Source organism: Rhinopithecus bieti, unplaced genomic scaffold, assembly GCF_001698545.2.
Source record: "Rhinopithecus bieti isolate Rb0 unplaced genomic scaffold, ASM169854v2 scaffold_35856, whole genome shotgun sequence".
In the NCBI taxonomy this organism is placed as follows: Eukaryota; Metazoa; Chordata; class Mammalia; order Primates; family Cercopithecidae; genus Rhinopithecus; species Rhinopithecus bieti.
The window spans coordinates 729,011-750,995 of NW_016815820.1; the positions used below are offsets into that span (position 1 = coordinate 729,011).

Here is a 21,985-nt window from a genome sequence, read left to right on the forward strand (position 1 = left end):
GAGACAAAACAGCTCCCCTTGGGAGATCTCAGGGGGATCCAGTTTAGAAGAAGAGAGACTGGGTGCCAGGGCCATAAAGGCTGGGTCAGGGGACAAGAAGGATGGAATCATCCCAGGTTTGGGTGTAGCAGAAGATATTAATAGATGGGTGCTACACTCTGGGTATTGCCTGGCAAAACCAGGAGTGAAAGGTGTGATGGGTTCGTGCCTCATGGTCAGTCTCTGAAGAGGGTGGGGGGCCCTGCAGCCTAAATGGACACTGTCCTGGGGGCGCATCCACACAGCAACCTCATCAGCGAAGAAACTTCTTTTTTTTTTTTTTTTTTTTTTTTTTTTTTTTTTTTTGGAGACGGAGTTCTCGCCCTTGTGTCGCCCAGGCATGGGAGTGCAGGTGGGCGCAATCTCCGCCCTCACTGCAAGCTCCGGCCTCCCCGGGCGTTCCTGCCCATTCTCCGGTCAGCCTCAGAGTAGCTGGGACTACAGGCGCCCGCCACCGTGCCCGGCTAGTTTTTTGTATTTTTAGTAGAGATGGGGTTTCACCGTGTTAGCCAGGAGGGTCTCCATCTCCTGACCTCGTGATCCACCCGCCTCGGCCTCCCAAAGTGCTGGGATTACAGGCTTGAGCCACCGCGCCCGGCCAGGAAGAAACTTCTGATCACATTTGACAAGTAAGGAAACACAGGCACAGAGACAGGGAGAGGGTAAGTAATTTACTCAAGGTCACAGAGCATAACCACTTATTACTAAGTGATTCTTGTCAGGGTCAAACCTTGGAGCAGAACTTTGAACCCTGTCAGTCTGACTCCTGAGCAGATGTTCTTGTCTATCCTGTCTGTAACTGCCATTGTAGGACTCCCTTCCCCTTCCCCCACCTTAGGAAGGGGAGTGGCATTGTGTCCCTTCACTCACCAACTTTAGTGGAAGGTCATTTGTCCCTTAAAGGGGATGGCGGCTGGCTGCAGGCTGCCTGCAGAGCCAGGCCCCAAGCACTGAGGACACATCAGTGTCCAGTGGTCCAGTGATCAGGGAGCATTGAGAAGAAAAAGAGGCAAGGGTGGTCATAGGGGCCCCTCCTGGATTGATTACCAGGCCTCACCCCACCCTTGGTTTCCCAGACTCCACATAAACCCCTAGAAGGGGTCTGATTCCCCCTCTGTGGCTGAGACTGAGTTTCTCACCAGCCTTGGTGAAGCAAGGGAGAGGGCAGAGTTAGATTTAAGGTGACTCAGTAAAACAAAGGAGCCTAGGAGCTCCTGCACTTGGCTCCTGCCACAGCCGCATCACGTGCCCCTGACTTGTCTACCCTGCTGCCCCCTGGCTTGTCTACCCTGCTGCGCTCACTCTCCTGGAGGTTGGATCCCTCCCAGGTGAGCCCAGCACTTTGTCCACAGCAGTCAGTCAATATTTGCTGAATTAATTCTGGGGCCCTGCCTGGGAGCTCCTGGCCTTGGAGCCAGACTGTCTGACTCTGAGTTCCAGCCCCGCCCCATGCCAGCTTTGTGACTTTGAGCATGCCATTTAACCTGAGCCTCGGTTTCCTTGCCTGAAAAATGGGAGTAGTACTGGCTGCAAGGTGAGAGACCTGTGCAATCGCCCTGCAGTGGGCTTTGCGCTTGGTTTCATGCTCTGCTGTCCCTGTTTTGAAATTCTTCACACGATTTTGAACAAGGAGCCCTCACATTTTCATTTTGTATTGAGCCCCACAAATTATGTAGCCGGGGTCCTGAACGGAATTAACAATATTATCTACCTCAGAGAGTCGTTGCAAGGATTAAATAAACTGATCTGCTTAGCACATAAGCAGTACCCAATAAATAGGAACAAAGACCTATTGTCTCTTGCTGTTAGTTCAGCCCCAGTGCCCATGTGTGATAAATGAATGAAATGACCGAATTGAGTGACAGCCTGGGAAGCGAAGGTGCCTAGGTGACGGGGGATGGAGGTGAGGGTTGAGAGGAGCTGTAAAGGAAGCGGGGGCAGTTTTGCACCCCGCATTGTGCAGCTGCAGTTTCCTAGACAGCCGGCGATCCACGCTGTGGTCGAGACCCGGCCGCCACACCTCGCAAAAAGTCCACTTGGTGAGAGCTGAGAACGAGGGTTCCAGTCTTTATTATGGGGGCGTTCAGTCTCTAGCTCCCGGGCCGTGGTCCACGTCCAGCTTCCGGAGCCGACGCGTGATTCCAGCCGCCACTGGTTCAACTACTCACTAGCACCCGCGCCCCGCCCAGCCCCGGGTCCGGAGGCGGGGCTGCGGGGCGCCTGGCGCATGCGCAGACCGGCCCGCGGCGGGGTGGCGCTCAGAGGAAGGGGTTCGTCCCGGTGTGCGGGGGCGGGGGCTGCGGCCCGGCTGAGCTCCGCGTGGGCAGCAGCGGCTGCGGCAGGCCAGCTGGGGGCGGTGTGAAGGCGCCGGCCTGCGGGAAGACGCTAACCGAGGCGGGGAGGGTCAAGCCGGCTGGCACGCTACTGAGCGGGAGGGGCAGAGAGGCGCTGTAGGTCATGGAGCCCAGGGGCGCCCCCACGGGCCCGCCCGCCAGGCCCAGCGCCGGCGACCCGGTGCGCATCTGGTTTAGCGTTGGCCTGCCCGACTCGCCCGCGCCGAACGGGTTGGTGGGGGACGGAGCGCTGAGACCTGCAGAACGAGAGTGGCTTGGAGCGACCCGGGATTCAGAGCCCTACACCGGGAGGTCTTGGAAGTTGGGAAGGAGAGTGAGCTCCTCCGGCCGAGGCTAGGCTCTGAAAGCAGGAGCCCCTGGGTTGAGGAACGTCTTACCTGTCAGAAAGGGGTTCCGGGTCTTTGCAGCCTGGGGTGCCTTGACCAACGAGTCAAGGTTGACCAAGGAAGAGGCCGAAGGGCCCAGGAAGGACTCGGGAGTCCGGCAAGCTCGGGCCTCTTTGCTTGGCTGGGTTAGTGCTTCCCCTAGTATGCCCAGGTCCAGGGCATCTGGCTCCTTCGTGCCATTTTGCTTGGAACTGGGGCTGGGATCGCCAAACAGGTCCAGCTCTGGAATACAAATGCTAGAGCTCATTGGTGAGGAGAGGGATTGGCGCCCGATGTGGGAGGAAGAGGACAGAGGCTGCTTGGGGTGGGCCCCTTGTTCCCCAGAGCCTCACCATCCCCTTGCCCTGCTTACCCGCAGGGCTACTGGGCTTCCCAGAGGGCAGGGCCTGCTCCAGCCCCTCCTTGATCTCTGTGGATTCCGGAGGTTTGGCAAATGGGTCAAAGGCCGAGGCAGCACCTACAGCTGGGGGAAGAGAGAGAGGGAGAGGAGATGGATTGGCAAAAAGGGCAGGTGCTGATCTAACCCCTTTCCAGAGAAGCTGCCCTCGTAACACATAGAGTATCTGCTGCCCCCTTGGCTCTGCCTGGAAGTCCTTCTGCCCCTCATTCACACGTTCTGGCCCTCTTCTTACCAGGTGTGTCGGAGGTCTCAATGGAGGCTCCCCAAGGGTCAGCCCCAGTGCTGGGGAGTTTGTGGTGGGGAGAGTTCAGTGCCCAGGGGTCTGTGGTGGGGGGCCCAGCAGGCAGCACTGGGGTCCTGCCCCAGGGCTCAGAGGAGGAGAGCATGGGAGTCAGATCCCACGGCTGGCTTCGGGACAGGACGGTTCCTGAGGGGATCGGAGACCAGGGGTCTGCAGAAGGCCCCCAGGAGGAGCCACTGGCCTCTGTGTTCGGCCTAAAACCTGAAATGGGAACAGCATAGACATGATCCCAGGCCCACCCTTATCCCTCGCCCAGGGCGCTTCCCAGTTACCCAGCCCAGATCGGGAGGCAGGGGATCCATGTCACAGATGGACTGTGGCCTCAGGACCACCCAGCATGCTGGAGCCTGTATTTGGCAAGTGACCCCAGGAACTGGGACCTGCAGGTGTGGGTGACTCAGGCCACCTTCCCAGGCAGGGACATGCTGAGCAAGTGAGTGCAGTGAGAGCACATTTGCTGCGTTTCCTAGGAGCTGGGCCCTTCAGACATTCTCCATAGCCCTCACTATGAAAGCCTGTCCCACAGGCGGCGGAGGCTCAAGGTGGTGAGTGACTTCCCCGGTGACACTCAGATGTCGCGGGGAGGTGCTTGGCCCAGCAAGTGGTTGGGAAGGAGAGGGCATTCAGGCCAGCCTGGAAGTCTCTTGCAGCCCTGCATGCCCACCTGGGATGTCCCATGGGTCAGCAGAGCAGTGTGTGGAGGGCGGGGCCAGGGCAGGTACGAAGATGTCAGCCAAGTCCAGGATGGAGGACTGTGGAGGGGAGAGGCAGCCGGGGCTCAGAAGTGGGTGGGGCCTGGAGGGAGGGCAGGCCCTGACCTGTCAGGCTAATGCCAGCTCATTCTCTTTATTCATTCCATAGATACCTATTCATGATCCCTCACCTCGACATAGTGCTTTACAGTTTATAATGTTTCTTCATCCACAGAGTACCTGATTTTCATAACAACCCTGTGAGGTAGGTAGGGCAGGTGATGTACCCATTTTATGGATGAGCCAGCCAGCGCACAGAGGGTGGAAGGGGTTTGCCTGAAGTCACAGAGCCAGGAGAGGCAGAGCTGGGATAGAATCCAGGCCAGCAGAAAGGGGCAGGAAGGCCAAAGGCAGATGTTTTTCAACCAGCCTACCTCCCTAGGTCAGTGTCCAAGAGAAATTGGCCACAGTGAACATGGGCGGAAAGGAGACCACAGCACCCGGGCATGGCATGGACAGCTTTGGAGGGCAGCCCTGCACTCAGCAGCTGCCCACTCCCCATGTGGAGAAAATACGTCCATGAGCCCGTGGTGTTTTCAGCACCATGTCCCTGGGCCCACCTTAGTCTTGATCGACAGTATCATATAATCCTAACATGTCAGAGCTGGAACTATCCAATAAGCACACTGTGCAGAAGGGGAAACTGAGGCCATGACAGTGACATGCCCTGTCATAGAGTAAGTGGCAGCAAATTCAGAACCCAAATCCAGGGGTCTCCGATCAGGATCCCTTTGCATCCCACTTTGCTGTTAACTCAGTCATCAGCCCATGCAGTGTGGGACTAGGGCTGCTACATCCCCACACCTGTTTCATCTAATAAACATGTCAGTGCTTACTATATGCCAAGCACTGCTGTGCTCTCTCTTTACAAATACTCAGTCCATGTCTTAGGCCCTGTCCATCCCACGCACCCCAGCCCACTCCCTACCTGGCTGGTTTTTAGTTTCTCCTCCTCCTCTCTCTCTTCTCTCTCGGTCTCTCTGTCCCGCTGATGGTGGACGGCAGGCCCTGCACCATTGGCCATGGGGGAGCTATCACCCCGCCAGGATCTCACCTCCTGCAGAAGGCACAGAAAGAGTCAGGAGCATGAGCAGCACCGGCTGGAATCCAGGGACCTGTGCACCCGAGGCTGGAGTCGAGAGAGTGCAGGGTGGGAGGCAGCTGAGAGGTTAGGAGCAGTAGGGCCACCGGGTACAGCAGGAGGAGCCTGTTAGTGCCCTGAAGCACCTCCACCACCAGCAGCAGCAGCAGCACCGGCGGCCGGGAGGGCTCAGCCCACTACCTTCTCGTGCTCCTGCCGGCTCAGGCGCAGAGCCAGCTGCAGCTGCAGGTCCTCATCCCTGTGGGAGGCTGGGGGGACAGGCTGCGGAGGAAGAGAGGTGTGAACTTGGCCCTGTACTCCCACCTTGGGACCGGAAGGGCAGTATAGCCCTGCCTGGGTCATGGGGATGGAGAGACAGATGCCCAGCCTCAGTATGCATGGGCCGTTTGCCCCTCAGTCAGCAGGGTGGGTGTGGTCTTCTCCCTGCCTGCATCTGAAATGCAGTTTAAAGATCAGGAAGACTGATATTTTGCTTCTGAATCCTCTGAGAGTTCGCTAGGCCCTCCTGTGTGAGGCCCAGCTGCTTCCTGCCTGGTCTTCCTGGATCCACAGAGGTAAAGGCAAAGTTGATGATATTGGGGGCCCATCCTTGTCTCCTCAAAAGGATAGCTGGTGGGCAGGGGCGGGCAGCGTGTCCCAGTGTCTCCTAGCAATGTCTGAGCTCACTCACCCCTTCCACCATGAGGTGGTAGCAGGCCCCCCAAGACACATCAGGTGCCCCTAATTACACATTTGCTACTCTTTCCAGGCCAGGTGGAGAGGACTGGAGGTGGGCAGGCAGTCCCTGCCTGCGACAAACCGACAGAGACAGTGGGTCTTGTGCTGTCCTTGGTTGGGCACAGGAGTGGGGCTTCGGATGACAGAGCCTGAGTCAAGGCTGAGGGGCTCCCAGGCATTCTCCCTCTAGCCCATCCCCTCCCCACCACATTGGGGTTGCGTGGCCTCACCTTCTCTGCCTCCTCACGGCTCATGGCTAGGGCCAGCTGCAGCTGCAGTTCCTCTTCCCCTGACGTCTGAGGCCGGGCCTGCTCCAGGTCAGAGGTATAGCGGGGTGACGAAGAGGAGGCTGCAACGACCATCATGTCTCTGTGACCACACGATTACCCATTAGCTTCCACACCCCTCTGCCTCCCAGGAAGCTGAGGCTCAAAGAAGAGAACTGAGAGGGGGGAACAACAGGTCGTGGAGGCCCCCGTGGGCCAGGCAGTGTGCTGGGCACTCTCTGTAAGTTCCCCATCCCACCCTGTCCCGGTGGGACGGCTCCAATCCCTCCTTAGCAGATGCACAGGCAGCACTTAGGGCACCTGACCAGGGTCCTCAAGCAGAACTTGAACCCAGGTGCCCTGACTCCAGCTCTTGGACTTCCAGATGGACCCTGTCCTGCTTGGGGGCAAGGGAAGTGCAAGGATAGGAGGTTCTAGTCCAACGAGGTCACAGCCTCACAGCCCTCAGCAAACTGTCAAGGGCTTTATGGAAGGCGGGCCATTCTGAGTATTCCTCAGATCGGGGAAGCCCCCACGACTCAGGGCAGGACAGTCAGGGACTGTCCGGCAGCTGCCTTCAGGTGGGGGGGATGGAGGGGAATGTCATATGTCTGGGCACGGGATAGAGGACATTCCTGAGCCTGGTCTCATTTCATTCTCAAATCAAACAATGGAGGTAGGTGAGCTTATCTCCACTGTACAGATGAGGAAACTGAGGTTCAGAGAACTGGTTGCCCAGGTCACACAGCTTGGAGGAAGCAGAATAAAGAATGCTATCTGTCTCCAAACCCATGCTTCCACCATCACACCATCCTATCAGGCAGCTAACGAATGATGATGAATCTATAACAACATTATTATCTGAGCTAACTTGTTGAGCACCTCCTATGTGCTGGGTGTTGTGCCTTGCATGTTACATTCCTTATGTCTGAATCCTCGTAACACCCCTCAGAGGTAGGTATTATGAACCATGGCTTGGATTGCAGAGCTAGGATTGGAAGTCGGGCCACCTCCCCATTCCAGCCACACACCGGGGCTCACTCACAGTTGTAGGAGGACGGGGAGCCCCGGGAGCGGCCGTAGTCCTCGCCGTAGCGGCGGCTGAAGCCCAGCTGCCCACTGCCAATGCCGATGCCCTCCAGTGCCATGCGCTCCTTGGTCTTGAGGGCATGGGTTCGCTCCTGCCGCAGCCGCTCCTCATCCTTGAGCAGGGCCATCACTTGCTTGACCTTCTCACGCACGTTGACGCCCTGGTCCTTGCCATCGCGGTCAATGTACTGGAAGTCCTTGAGTGTCTGGATGGTGTAGAGGTTCTCGCGGCACTGGTGGGCCACCCGCTCAGAGCCTGTCTTGAGCAGGTAGTCCAGCAATGTCAGAGCCTTGTACACGTGCCGCCAGTTCTTGCCGCTGTCATTGAGCCGCCGCCACAGCATGCCCATGACCTCGGTGAAAGCCACCGTGTTGAAGGTCAGGTCAGCGATCTCAGACATGAGCGAACTGGGGGGGCCCCAGGGGTCATTGCTGGTGGCCTCGCGCACCTTGATTTCCGCCTCGGAATAGTTGTGCACGATGTTCTTCACCTGGCGCCGGAGCGCGGAAGTCGTCATGGCTGGAGACTTGGAGGTGGGTGGCCCTCGCCCCCACTGGAGATGGAGGGCTGAGGGCCACTGTGGTGAGGTCACGGTCTCGAAGGATGGGCCGCTGTGTTCTCAGCAGAGCAGCTGCGTCCTTGGGTTCCACATGAGGCTGAGGAAGAAAGGGCCAGGAATTCAGGGGCAAAGGCCTACCTTACAGGTCACTCAGCCACTGACCAACTAAATGAGGCCTGGCCAGAGTGTCCCTGCCTCCAGGGATAGCCTTCAGCGGCACATGTTCTTATTTCACTTATAATTCAGCAGGCACTTGGAGCTTTGCATGCTCATCTGTCTATCTTCACAGTCACACCACAAAGATGCTATTATCGTTGTTTCCATCCACAGATGGGAAAGGTAGGGCTTAGAGTATTAAATGGGCCTGGCACAGTGGGTCATGCCTATAATTCCAGGACTTCAGGAGGCCGAGGCAAGAGGATCACTTGAGGCCAGGACTTGGAGGCTGCAGTGAGCCATGATCGTGCCAGTGCACTTCCACCTGGGCAACAGAGCGAGACCCTGTAATATTGAGTGACTTGTCCAAGATCACAGAGCTGCTACATGGGGGACCAAGATGACCCTAGGAAGCCCCACCTAAGAGTGCGTGGCCTCATAGGGGAATGCTAATGGGATTCCAGGAAAGCTCGCTTGCCTTGCTTCTGTTCCACCACCGCCTCTGTTTCTGCTGAGATCTAGCTTAAGACCTGTCCTTCCCAGCTCCTCAGCTCACTTTTCTCATATTGTTAATTTTTGTAGTTTGGTGCATTCAACACCTATTTCCTGGAGGCCTTTTCTGAGCCAGGCATCATGCCAGGCACAGAACACACGCCTTGGTCCACCCACGTTCAGTTGAGAGGGTACAGAAAATCACAGTCCAGTGTGGGAGTGCAGAGCTGCCCAGGAAGACCCAAGCCAGGAAAATCAGGGGAGACTTCCTAGAGGAGGTGGTGGCGGAGCTGAGATCTAAGATCCAAGGGAAGAGTAAGGAGGAGTGAACCAGCGAGTCAGGGGAGGGCAGCTCAGAAGAAATGCTGTGAAGTGAGCCAGAAGGCAAGAGAGCAAGGATCATTTGAGGAAGGCTGCCCCTCAGAGATCTGGCCACTGCCAACACTCCTGCCTGCCACCACCACTGCCGCCCCCCACTTACACATGAAATTGTTGAGGTCAGAGAAGGGATGAGACCTGCCCGTGTCATATGGCACGTAAGTGGCAGAGCCTCGACTAACATCTAGGCCTCCAGAAGACTAATCCAATCCTTATTGTCAGTGTTACCCAGCTTAGTCATTAATTCATCGGATTGCTTTACTGTCTCAGTCCTACCTTCTCAGCTAGAATGGAAGCTCTCTGAAAGTAGGAACAGTCTGGGTTCTCCAAAGCTCCAAAGCCCCAAAGCCCTGGCCACATGGTGGACCTCTGCTACCCCAGCAGGGAGAAGAGCCAGGCCAGCCCAATTCGCCCCTAATAGCCGCAGGTCCAAGCTGTCTGCTGAATACAACCCCAGGCCCCAGGTCCTCCCAAGGCCCTTTCAGAAACCAAAAGAGGAATTCCCTGACCACCGCCATTCCTCCCACACTAGCGCTGGTCTGTGCATGCACACACACACTGGCTGGGCCTGCAGAGCTTCCACTTCCCCTGTGAACTCTCCCCCACCCACCAAACAACTCTCGGCTCCACCCTCCATCCCAGCCCGTGCCCCAGCTGGTCCCCAGGCTGCCAGAAGCAGGAATGAAGGAGACCTTCCCCCACCCGATACCATGTTCCTTCCACCCCAGCCCCGCCAGTGCTGGGCTCAGTTCAAAGCGGCCCCACGCTTTGAAAACACGCCTTGGCAGGTTTTGTTTGGGGCCCAGAGAATAGGATCCCGTGGGAGCAGACGAGGTGGAGAGTGCCTGGCCCACGGCGCAGCCTACCTTTTGTCTCCTGTCTGTCTTTCCTTCCAGCGGGTGATGGGCCTTCTGTGGGGATGCCATGGCCACAACTTGTTTAACTCCTGCCCTCCCCCTTGCTAGTGACTCAGACCTGCCTTCACCTCCCCATCCCGTGGCTGGGGATGGCAGAGTCAAGGTGGGAAATAATGTGCACCAAAGCCCGCCCAGTGCACACCCCTACCGACTGGCCACTGGAAGTAGCAGAACCAGTCGAGCACTGTGACTCCACCAGAGCCCTACCTGGACCTGGCTGCCCTGGCCCTCCGGCCTGGCCCGGGTAGGGGCACCAGCCTCTGGGAGGGGACTCTCGGTGTGGGCCCAGCGGCCCCGTCTGGACCTTGCTCACAGAAGGTGGGCGTTCTCTGCACACCCCTGCAGGGGCTGGGGGAAGTGTGGGGTCAGAAACATGGGGAGGCACCTTGATATCCCTTCTCTGGAGTTTGAGGGAACATGGTGAGGCTGCCAGAGCACAGAGAGGGGAGGAGGAAAGGAGGGAACGCAGGAGGGAGCAGCTGGGAGCGCTGCCAGCAGTGTTACACGCAAAGGGTTTTATCGAACACAATATGCCCAGAAATAAAAGGGAGTGAAACAGAAACCCAGCAGCCGATAAGGCAGTGGCGGTAGCAGCAGCAGCCCTGGGCAGCTGGAGATGGAATTACCGCAGTGACCTTGAGCCAGACCCTGTCAGGTGGAGGGAAGGGCACAGAGAGGGCAGGGCCTGAGAATTCAGAGATGAGGGAGAGGACAGAGGAAGGAGGCGACTGAGGGGATGGGAGCATGGCCAGCAGGCGGTGGGATGGGCCACGGAGTATCAGCTCTCGCCTACATACAGGGTCCCAAGGAGAACTGCGCAGTAGGGAGGGGCTGCTCTTCTCAGGGCCTGCAGGATGGGGGGATCTGGAGAGCTTCCCAAAAGTCAGGACCGAAAAACGCAGATCGCTCGTCCCCAGCAAGGGCTTCAGAGAAACGGAAAGAACCCAAATCTGTCCAGTCACACGTGCATGAGTTTGCGCGGAGTCTGTGCACCCACCAGCCCAGCCCACACCCCGTTCCCGTCCTCTGCTAAGGTGGGCTCCAGCCCCTGCCTCCAAATCAGGTCCAGCCTGAGCAGTGGGTTATGATAGTGCCCTTCTTGATGCTGTAGGAATGGGGGTGAGCTTTAGCTCTAAGCTTCTGGCCACTGTAACAGCTGCCTCCTGGGAGCACAGGAGATGGGGGAGGGGGGCTGCCCTGAGGCTAGAGGTGTGCAAGAGGGGCTGAGGAAGAGGAAACAGCAGAGATGTGCAGAAGGAGTCTGTGGGGAATGCCACCAAAGATGCTAATTCCCAGGATGGACGGGGAGGGGGCCCTGAGTCCCTTTCTGGGGGCTGCAGGGAGGGAGGGGTGGCAGGAAAGAAGCCTTTAGGTCCTCTACAGCTCAGCCTTCTCCCTCGCACCTGGAAAAGAGACTAAGCCCCAAGCCCACTCTTTGCTCCCCACCAACTCCCACCTTCCATGCCGCCACTGCCAGGGAGGGGGCCAGGGAGGAAGCTTACCTCCAGTGTGGGCTCCCTCGGCCCCAGCCCCGGCCCGTGTAGCCTCTGCGGTGACCCTCCAACCTGTGCAGCAGGGGAACGGCACAGCTTCGGGAGCGTCTCCAGAGCCATCCACCATGGACCCTTGTCCCAGAGACCCACCTGCTCCCAGGAGGCGCAGACCCCTCAGAGGGGCAGCGGCAGGGTCCCTGGAATGGGTAGCAGCTCTTCCCGCATGCGTTTGCCTCCTAGCCAGCGCCAGGCAGCACTCCGAGGAAAGTTGCTCAGCTGGCCCGGCAGGTCTGCCTCAGCAGTAACAGGACACAGGAGGAAGCGCAGGGCAGGTTAACCCCTTCCTGCTGGCCAAGCAGGTGGTGCATTGAGAGGTGGGGGACCTGCCTGTTGGCCGCCCCCAGGAAGTGCAAATCTGGAGCTAGTGCTGGCAACCCCTCTGCTTTGAGTTAACCCTTCCCCTGCCTCTTCAACAGGAAAGGAGGGGGGCTCCAACACCCCCACCACACCACTCCCCTTCCTCCTCTGGGCCAGGAGGACATTAAAGGAGAGGGCAGGGCCATTCCCTGGGGCTGGCTTTTTGGTGGAGCCCCTGCCTTCTAGGGGAGGAGGGCATCAGGACTCCAGCACAGCCCCCTCTCTGCCTTTCCCACACAGAGTCAGATCCTGCTCTCCATCCTCCTTCTGCATCTCGAGGATCCCTGAGGCCCACTTAAGGACCCCCACCCACCCAAAAACCAAAGTTGTTCTTCAAACTCTGGGAGCCTGGAGTGCTGTTCACATGGGGAACCCAGCCCCAAATGGTTATGACTGACAGAAGACAATGATGGGCATGAGTCTGAGCTGACAGTACCTTTCTGAGAGCCATTTCTAGCCTGTTTCATGTTCCCCTGAGCAAGGGAGGTAGCATGAAGATCAGCAGCTGTTTTTAAGGCAGAAAGACGGCTCAAGGCCAGATAGTTTGAGATGAGGAGGGGATAAGGAAGACTAGACTCCGAAATAACAAGGTGATGTGGCCTCTAGAGCTGAAGAAGTGTGGTGAGCATGATCTGCAGGGACTGAGTTGGGGCCCTGGGACCCAGCTAAAGGGAGATAGCAGGGAGCCAGGTCCCATGGGTCTAGTTCCACTCATCTCACACTTTGTCATACTTGGTGATGACACTTCGGGAAGACCTGGCTCCAGGAAGTATGACCCTAAAAGTTTGGGACAAGGAAGCCAGAGGCAGGGACTACCAGAGGTGACACACTGTGTCCTGTCACCTGACTCCTTGTCTTGCTACCAACCTGCTCTTCTGCTTGGCATCCCTCACATCACCTCCCCAGCTATGTCTGTCTCTCCTCCTGCTGGAGGGCTCTGGCAGCTGGCAGGAGGGAATCTGAGGGCAGATGGGACATGGGAAGACCTGGACCAGGAGCTGACCTAGCCAAGATCCATCATGTAAGACACAGAGGCACACAGAAGTAGTAGAAACTTGAAGGTTCTTTATTATTTATTAACCCATTTTCCAGAAGGTTGCTTGGGCCCGAGAGTCACCTGCAGAGATGCAAAGGCTCCTCGACATTCTTTATGGGGCTGAGCTCATCAGCCAGGACCATCAGGTCGGTCACCAGGGTGTCCAGCAGCCCATGGACCTGGAAGAACGGGACATCACAGGCACGGTTTCCTCTGTGGGAAGCACCTATATATCAATTGTTCTGTGGGAGAATAGCTAGAGAGGGGAAAGAAACTAGTTGTTTGTGAAAGAATTTCACAAGTTCAAAGTTCTTGCGAAATAATTTTTGGTTTTGCTTTTTAAGACAGGATCTCTCTGTCACCCGGGCTGAAGTCCAGTGGTGTGATCATGGCTCACTGCAAGCCTTGACTTCCCTGGCTCAGGTGATTCTCCCACCTCAACCTCCCAAGTAACTGGGACTATGGGCGTGCACCACCACACCTGGCTACTTTTTTTCTATTTTTTTTTTAGAGATGGGGTTTCACCACATTGCCCAGGCTAGTCTTGAACTCCTGGGCTCAAGCAATCCCCGTTTTGCAGTTTTATTTTTGAAACCAATCTGGGGAGGTGGCCCTGCGCCGGTACCTTTGACATATGGAGGCACTGGAGCCAGGTTGTTAAAGGGGAACTCCAGGGATCCCATGGAGCAGTGCCCATTTAGCTGTTTGGGGTAGGCCTGGGCTCAGTCCCAGTTCTACTCTGGTCTCCTGGAGGCCAATTTTCCTTCCTATATGATAACAGATCCACACACTGAAAGGTCTCTGGGACTGAGCCCTCCAATGGGGTTGGATCATACAAGCCCAGGCAAGTTGATTTTTTTTTTTTTTTTTTTTTCTGTAGAGATGGGGTCTCCCTGTGTTGTCTAGGCTGATGTAGAACTCCTGGGCTCAAGCAATCCACCTGCCTCAGCCTCCCAAAGTGCTAGGATTACAGGTGTAAGCCACCGGTGCCTGGCCAGCAAATTGATTCTTTCTTTCTTTTTTTTTTTTTTTTGGAGATAAGAGTCTCGCTCTGTCACCCAGGCTGGAGTGAAATGGCATGATCTCAGCTCACTGCAACCTCCACTTCCCGGGTTCAAGCGATTCTTGTGCCTCAGTCACCCAAGTAGCTGGGACTATAGGTGAGTGTCATGCCTGGCTAATTTTTTGTATTTTTAGTAGAAACGGAATCTCACCATGTTGCCCAGGCTGGTCTCAAACTCCTGAGCTCAGGCAATCTGCCCACCTTGGCCTCCCAAAGTGCTAGGATTACAGGCATGAGCCACTGCACCTGGTCTGCTAGTTGATTCTTAATATCAAAGAGCCATGGAAGGGTCGACCCCTGTGGGTCCTCAGAGCCCTTTAATTACTTTCTAGACCCCATCAACCATCAGGTATCTTAGTGATATCACCAATGGCAAAGGGAACTTTTGATCAAATGAGATCCAGAGTGTGAACACAATACATGATGTAATCCCAGCTCCCCAGGTATCCACCTTAGAAGAAGACAAGGTGTGGCCATTAGACATACTGACATATTGAAAATGGCTTTGTGGACCTCCCCTCCAAAACAAACAACAGTAACAAAAAAACAAAACGGAAAACCTGGGTGAATCTCTAAGGACCTGCTACTTAAGAATGGATTAGGATGAAGTCTCTCTAGTCCTTCAAAAACCTTACAATTGATGGGAATGCACCCTACATGGTGTTCTCCCAAGGAACACGTCTGCCAGGATGCACCTAACGGGGAGTAAGTAGAAGCAGCATAAAGAGAAGGGCTTCCTTCCTCTCTGTTCCCCTAGAGTCTGTTCTCCAAAGGGCAGCCAGAGCCATCTTCTAAAGCCCATCAGACCCTATCGCGTTGCTCTTCAAAACCTTGCATGACTTCTCATTTCCACTCCGAAAAATCCCAAGTCTTCACAATAGCCTGCAAACCATCCCTCACCCCTATGACCTGTTCCCCATCTACCACCCTGTCCCTTCTGGCCCCTCCCTCCTGTGGCAGTTGCTCCCCCTGCCTAAAGCACTCTTCACTGGACGTCCATTTGGCCTCCCTTCCCCTCCCTTCAAGTCTTTGTGTGTTGTCACCTCCTCACTGAGGCCTCTGTACCTCCATTCCCTGCCTGGTCTATCTTCTCTCGCATCGTGCTCATCACCTAACATGCTAGGCACATTCCTTATTCATGAGGCCTGTCTCACACATGAGGATGCCCTTCCTGAAGCAGCTATGCTTCCAACATGATGGAGTGGGCACTTATTGTTTGCAGACTGAACGGAATGAATGAGGCAGGTGGGAGGCAGGGGAATGGCTGCTGGGTGCTTCCCTTCACCTCGCTGTGCAGCCTCTGGGTGTATTTCTCCATGACCAGGGGGTCTATGGGTTCTTGAGAAGGGAGGTTGATGTCAGGGATAGGGTCTTCCAAGGAAAACCTGTCCCGACTTGTAGATTTTATGACTTTCTTGTCGTCCTTTGCCCTGTGCTTCTTGCTGTTGGGACGGTCCTGCTGGAAGAGGGAGACACACACAGCCTTCAGGAGCACCAGAGGTAGGCCCCAGATGTCCTCAACAGTAGCTCACTGGGAGAGCCTGGGCACATGCCCACCTCCATAGCCCCCACCTCTGCAGCCCCTCCAATCCCCTCCCCAGCCCCACCTGGCCCAGACCACGCCCCAGCTTGACTCCTTCCTGAGTACCTTGGCTCCTTTCTTGTCTTCTTTGTCTTTGATCCCCAGTTGCTTCTTTTCCTGGGCTGCTCCTTTCCGCTCCTCCTTCCCAACTTTCCCCACAGGTACCTTCACTTCCATGATGGGAGGTGATTTTTGATCTAAGGGAGGTAGGTGGAAGAAAATGTGACAGGCCCCCAGCAGCCTAGTGGATGCTGCAGGCACGTGAGGAGGCTTGAGGGGAGGTGGAAAAGCAAAGGGCAATAGCCTTGAGCCCTGGTAGGCGCGTGACTTCATGAAACAGGACTGTGGTGCCTGTGTTCTGGTCCCGGCTCTGCCGTGCTCCCATGAACGACCATGGATAAGTCATTTAACTTTGCTGAGATTACTAAACCAAGGTGGTCACTAAGGTAGCTTCTGGGTACCACATCCTGGCAGCTGATAGAAGGGTGTAAGGGGCTTACTCCATGGGCTCAACCTAGCAGAGCTTCCACCATAGGCGTATGACTAGCCCAGGCACTGCTGCCTGTCCATTCAGAGAGATGAGGAGGGCTATGCAGAGGTGTGGTTGGTTGCACAAGATCTGACCTTGCTCTTCAGGCACATTCAAATAGATGGTCTCCTTCTCAGGCAGGCCCAGCAGAGACCTCAGCCACAGGGAATGGCCCACCAGGCTGTCAATCACATCTCGCCACAGCTGCAAACTACAGGGCAAGACATAGTGGAGAAATGCCACCACTCCTCATTTGTCCTTGAACCTGCAGAGGCTTGGGTCCCTCCCTTCAAAGACCCTGGTGCCAGGAACTGCTGTGGAAATGCCACACGCCTGAGCAGCCAGCATCCTCACTGTTCCCCACCAGGGCAAGTGCTTGGAGGGGGTTCTGGCTTGCCTTGGGTGGCAACCAAGAAAAAACATGGCCCAGGACTAGGGTTAGGAGGCCTGTATGAATTCAGTCCTACTTCAAAGGGCTTGAGGCCAGGGCCAGACTTGGGCCCAGTCCCACTGGAGGGGCTGAACCTTGCATGAGACTTCCAGCTCCTGGGGCTTGTCCTGAGGGCCTTGAAAAGGACCCCACGCCTATACCAGCAAGTTCCAAACAGGCACTGGGGAGGGTGACAGCAGAGAAGTGAAGCTTTTAATGGAATCTGCCCCCACCCTTCTTTCTGCCCTCTGGCTTCTCCTTTTTTCATTCCTCTGCTCATTGAGAAGGAAAAAGGAAAAAGCAGGAAGAAAAAAAAGTTAAGGTGTTTGATCTGCTGTGACTGCTCTCCAGTGAGCAGCAGGCACTGCGGGGTTCCAGAACATGGAATGTTTGCCGCACGCTCTAGCAACCTGAGCTCAAGGGAAACTCAGACCCCTGGAGTCCCAAGACCCCTGCAGATGCCACAAAGGGAAGGAGATGGGGCGGCTCTCCTGGCAGGGCACCTACCACATCTGGTGCAGGAGGTTGGACTGCAATGGCCTTGGCTTCTGGCACAGCTCCAGGGCTGCTTTGTTAAGCCTCATCAGCGCATCCTCTCTCTGGTTCTCATCAGGGAGCACCATCACTGCCTGGCAGGGTCATGGGCACCATTCTACACCAGGACACCAAGGCTCTCTGTGTCCTCTAGTGAAGGGCATGGTGATGTGGGGATGGGTGGCAGGGGACCAGAAACCAGGAGGGGATGTAGCCATGGAGAGCTGTCTGGGTGCCTTTGGTGGGAGCCAGGGACCCCCCTCAGAAATCTGTACCTATGAACCCCTTCTCCAAGATTTGCCAGGGTCAGAGAGTGGGCCCTCCTCCTGGAACATAGAAGCATGGGCACCTCAGACAAAACTAGGTAACCTGGCTGGGCACGGTGGCTCACACCTGTAATCCCAGCACTTTGGGGGCTGAGGTGGGTGGATCACCTGAGGTCAGGAGTTCGAGACCAGCCTGACCAACATGGTGAAACCCTGTCTCTACTAAAAATACAAAATTGGCTTGGCATGGTGGCTCACGCCTGTAACGTCAGCACTTTGGGAGGCCAAGGTGGGTGGATCATGAGGTCAGGAGTTTGAGACCAGCCTGGCCAACATAGCAAAACCCCGTCTCTACGAAAAATACAAAAATTAGCTGGATGTGGTGGTGCATGCCTGTAGTCCCAGCTGCTTGGGGAGGCTGAGGCAGGAGAGTCACTTGAACCCGGGAGGCAGAGGTTGCAGTGAGCCGAAATTGCACCACTACACTCCAGCCTGGGCAACACAGCAAGACTCCACCAAAAAAAATTTAGCCAGGTGTGGTGGCGCATGCCAGTAATCTCAGCTACTTGGAAGGCTGAGGCAGGAGAATCGCTTGAACCTGGGAGGTGGAGGTTGCAGTGCATTGAGATCGTGCCCCTGCACTCCAGTCTGGGCAACAAGAGCAAAACTTCATCTCAAAGATAGATGGATGGATGGATGGATGGATGGATGGATGGATAGATAGATAGATAGATAGATAGATAGATAGACCGACCGACCCAAGAGATCACTTTCTCTGGGCTCTCAGATTTTGTTTCTTTGCCCATGGAGCAAAAGGGGCTGCTGGGGCCTCCTTTGTTGGTTCAAGGCAGGAATATTCTCTACCAACGCCTTCCAGGGTCTTGGAAGCACCTTTCTGAAATCCTCCAAGCAGAGATTCCACTCCAGCAGGGGAAGGCCATCCGGCTCCCAGGGGCTCTTGGCGCTGTCCACATCTGGGCTTTCCTCCACCAGGATCTCCTCCATGATGCTCTTCTGCTGAGGACTCTTGGTTCCCACTCTGGCCTTCTGGGACCCGGATACCCTGAGGGCCTCGTTCTCAGGCTGGGGCACTTGAGGTTCAGAAATGGGGCTCTTAAAGCGTGGTAAGAGCTCGGCATTCACAGAGGCCTTCTCTGTGGCTATGGGGCTGACGTGCTCCTTGTCCCCTGGCCTGGCCTCCTCAGCCTTGGGGGGCAGGGTCATGTACTGGCGCCACAGTTCATGCAGGCTTTGCACCACTTGATGCTCGTAATGCAGCTGCAGCAGAAGATGGGAAGGCTTGTGAGGGAGAGGCTGGGGTGCAGGCACCGGAGCCCATGCCAGCTGGCCCTGGCTTTTTCCCGTTCCCCTGAGAGCACTGATGGAGGAGGCAGGGAGGAAGCCAGCAGGAGGGCTGCAGCCAGAGGGGCCCCCTACTTCCTTTTCAACCTGGGAACCTCCAAGTTGAAGCTTTTTTTTTGCATTTGGGCTTCCAAGGAAGCCTGGGTTTGAATGAAGGAGTTGTGAAGCTCCATTCTCACCAGGAATCCACTTATTAGCAAAATTACCCTGGGCAAATCACTTCATCTTTCTGGGCCTCAGTTTCCTCAATGTAAATGAGGATATAAACAGTACCAGGGCCGGGCACAATGGCTCAAGCCTGCAATCCCAGTGCTTTGGGAGGCCAGGGTAGGAGGATCACTTGAACCCAGGAGTTCAAGACTGGCCTATGTGACACAGAGAGATCCTATCTCTACCAAAAAAAAAAAAAAAAAAATAGAGAAATTAGCTGAGCATGGTGATGCATGCCTGTAGTCCTAGCTACTCAGGAGGCTGAGGTGGGAGGATCACCTGAGCTGGGGAGTTTGAGGTCACAGTGAGCTATGAATGGGACACTGTACTCTGGCCTGGAGTGTGACAGAGTGACATGCTATTTCTAAAAAATAAATAAATAAAAATAAGTAGTACCCACCTCATAGGACTGCTGTGAGGAGAGGTGAGATATTCATGGAAGATGTGCAGATCAGAGTTTGACACATAAAAGAGTTTGCTATTACTCTCACCTAGGGCAGCAGTCGCAACCTTTTTGGCACCAGGGACTGGTTTAATGGAAGACAATTTTTCCACGGATGGCAGGCAGTGGGGGAATGGTTTCAGGATGAAACTGTTCCACCTCAGATCATCAGGCATTAGTTAGATTCTCATAAGGAGTGTGTAACCTCGATCCCTCGCATGTGCGGTTTACAATAAGATTCGCGCTCCTATGAGAATCTAATGCCACTGCTGATCTGACAGGAGGCAGAGCTCAGGCGGTAATGCTGGCTCACCCACTGCTCACCTGCTGCTGTGCGACCTGGGGGTTGGGGACCCTTGACTCAGGGCACACATGATGGGACAGAGGCTGGTACTGGTACTGGGCCTCACCTGAGGATTCCTGTGCCGGAACAAGTCTTCCTTGGTGAGATAGGCATCCACAGGTGATGGTGTGCGCTCCGGGGTCAAGACCCCCATCAGCACCTCCTGCAGCACTTCGTGAACGATGGTGACTGCCTCATGGGCCGTCAGTTTGCTCTGCAAATGGGAAGGTAGCAGAGGATGGCAGCCCAGGCTCTCAAAACCCACGCATCCTTCAGGAAGTTGGAGCCCCCAGGACTTTGTGCCTTCCTAGGGTCTGAGTTCCTGGCATTGGCTCTCTCTCTCTCTCTCTCTCTCTCTCTATCTCTCTCTTTCTCTCTCTCTCTCACACACACACACGCCTGTTCTAAGACCCGAAAGCCTCTGAATCTCTCCAGACATCCTTGTTCCCTAAAAATGGATGAAAAGGATCCAGAGGAGGGCCAGTTCCAGGGAAGGCTGCTGCTGCACAGTTAGCATGTCACCAGATTAGGAAGAAGGGGTGGGGCACACAGTGGGGGTGCTTCTGAGGATGGTGGTGAACCTTCATCAGGCTTCAGTCAGTGTCACAGAAACATAGGGGAGGGGCACCTTGTGTGAGACATGAGTGCTACAGTCAGTGAGTAAAGCAAGCATGACATTGTCAAAATGACCTTTGATCACCACTGGCTGAGCTCCAGCTGAAGGAGCCGGCCTTGTGACTGGGGGCCACAAAAAATAAAAAAGCACAGCTTTCTACCAAATCCCAGGATGCACGGCTCAAATGGCCACACTGTGAAACTGATTCGGGGGGACAGATTCCCAGTTCCCACCTCACACTCACTCCAGAGTTGTCAGCTGATTGAGTGGGACGGTGGGCAAACTCACCCTGCTATTTATTAATTATTATCACCAGTTTTGAAGTCTTGTCGGTTAAACGCAACTCCACTGTATAGTACTAGACAGCGATGAACAAAACATAGACCAGTGCATAGGGCCATGCATTGTTTGTACTTTACACAGTCTGCCTCTTAGGCTCAGTCTAATTTCTTTCTAACTCAGTGGGGCCATGCATGGCATTGCTGCAAGCTGCTCCTCACCTGCCTAGCCAGCGCACCCATCTTTTACATCACAAGCCCTGGGAAGTGTTCATGGAGCAAAAGTAGTTACTTGTTTGCTAAAAATTCAATTCTCCTCTTAGGCTGGGAGAAATACCATCCCTGCAGGCACTGCCAGGAAGAATAGCAGGATACCCTACCTGATGCCCACCGCGGCCATGGTCCTGGGTCCCTTACCTCCAGTACTTTCCTCTCATCCTCAAAAACATCCTGGGTCAGGGAGACTGCATGGAGATTGACTTGCAGCACAGCACCTCCTAATAGAGTAGGATGGGTTCGAAACTCCCAACATTCCCTGAAGATCCCAGCAGTCAAAGACTTGAAGAAGAAGGTAAAGGTTTTAGTTTCTCCAGGCAGAATCACACCTGAGAGGGATAGAGACTGAGGTTTCCAACATGCAGGAGCTGGCTGAGCCCCAGACCTGTATGCTCCTACATGCAGTTAACTGAGCCCCAGGCCAGGTGACTGGCCAACCATCCCAGTTTGCCCAGGGCTGAGAGGTTTCCTGGAAAGGGGGATTTTGAGTGCTAAAGTCCCAGGCAAACGGAGACAGCTGGCCATCCTAGCTCCAGGCCTGTGCATCTAGATAACTGAGCCCCTAGAACGTTTCTGCTCCCAGGTGGCTCACCTCCCCGGGTTCTCAAGTTCTGTCAGTCTCTCAACAGACATGAATAGTCAGGCCACACATTTCACGGAAGGAATGAGAGGGACTCAAACTTACAGGAGCTGGGCCATAACTAAATTTTGATGTCTCACGAGGATAAAACCAGCCCTAGACAGGAGCCAGCGTGTAGGGTGGCTTCGCCCAAGTACCTTCCCGGCTGTTAAAGTAAAATCGCTGCATCCTGTTTTTCTTCAGGTCTTGGAAAGTATCCGGTTGGTGCTGCCGTCGCCAGTCATACCAAATGGCCACAGTGCCATTATTGACCACAGTCAGTTCTGAGGAGGTTTTCTCGCCTTCCAGGGTTTCAAAGGTCAAGTGAACAGCAATCCCGACCTGCCTCTGGAAGGACGAGGGACAAGAAATGTCTTTTCTGGAGACCCTGGCCTAGAGTGAACAACTCATCTGGTCTGCCCAGAACTTTTCTGGCTTTAGCACTGCAAGTCTCGTGTCCCAGGCCTCCAGGGCTTGGCCACTGTCACACAGAGTGGTATCCTACTCCAATGTGGTTGTCTCTGAGGTTACCCTCAACAGTAAGAAGAGAAGATAATATATATATAAATATAATTATATA

The 21,985-nt window shown here is 55.2% G+C and overlaps 2 protein-coding genes across 12 annotated transcripts in view; both read right to left on the reverse strand.

The window, feature by feature from the left end:
- Nucleotides 1-691: 691 nt before the first annotated feature.
- On the reverse strand, nt 692-11,715 carry EPN3 (epsin 3). 7 transcript variants are annotated; one of them, XM_017854042.1, is made up of 11 exons: nt 11,412-11,710; nt 7,856-8,063; nt 7,363-7,662; nt 6,282-6,400; nt 5,515-5,595; nt 5,161-5,289; nt 4,145-4,232; nt 3,412-3,681; nt 3,132-3,242; nt 2,771-3,001; nt 692-2,629 (listed from the first exon to the last, which is right to left on the reverse strand). In XM_017854042.1, the coding sequence occupies exons 1-11, from the start codon at nt 11,520-11,522 to the stop codon at nt 2,298-2,300; spliced, it is 1,980 nt and encodes a 659-aa protein (XP_017709531.1). In that variant the 5' UTR covers nt 11,523-11,710; the 3' UTR covers nt 692-2,297. The 7 variants fall into 7 exon arrangements, with proteins under 7 accessions (XP_017709531.1, XP_017709532.1, XP_017709534.1 ...); XM_017854043.1 differs by lacking the exon at nt 11,412-11,710 and adding an exon at nt 9,859-10,932; XM_017854045.1 differs by having other exon boundaries at nt 7,363-8,063; nt 11,553-11,715.
- Nucleotides 11,716-12,863: 1,148 nt separating this feature from the next.
- MYCBPAP (MYCBP associated protein) overlaps nt 12,864-21,985 on the reverse strand; it is a 30,178-nt gene continuing 21,056 nt past the window's right edge. For 3 of the 5 annotated variants that reach the window (XM_017853878.1, XM_017853875.1, XM_017853879.1), the window contains exons 11-19: nt 21,564-21,753; nt 20,928-21,115; nt 19,684-19,830; nt 18,151-18,537; nt 16,967-17,088; nt 16,125-16,240; nt 15,567-15,697; nt 15,204-15,377; nt 12,864-13,034 (exon numbers count right to left, since the gene is read on the reverse strand). In XM_017853878.1, coding sequence (XP_017709367.1) covers nt 12,933-13,034; nt 15,204-15,377; nt 15,567-15,697; nt 16,125-16,240; nt 16,967-17,088; nt 18,151-18,537; nt 19,684-19,830; nt 20,928-21,115; nt 21,564-21,753 — 1,557 coding nt within the window. In that variant the 3' untranslated portion in view covers nt 12,864-12,932. Of the gene's footprint in view, nt 13,112-15,203; nt 15,378-15,566; nt 15,698-16,124; nt 16,241-16,966; nt 17,089-18,150; nt 18,538-19,683; nt 19,831-20,927; nt 21,116-21,563; nt 21,754-21,985 lie in introns of all 5 variants that reach the window. The other 2 variants (XM_017853876.1, XM_017853877.1) reach the window with 2 other exon arrangements.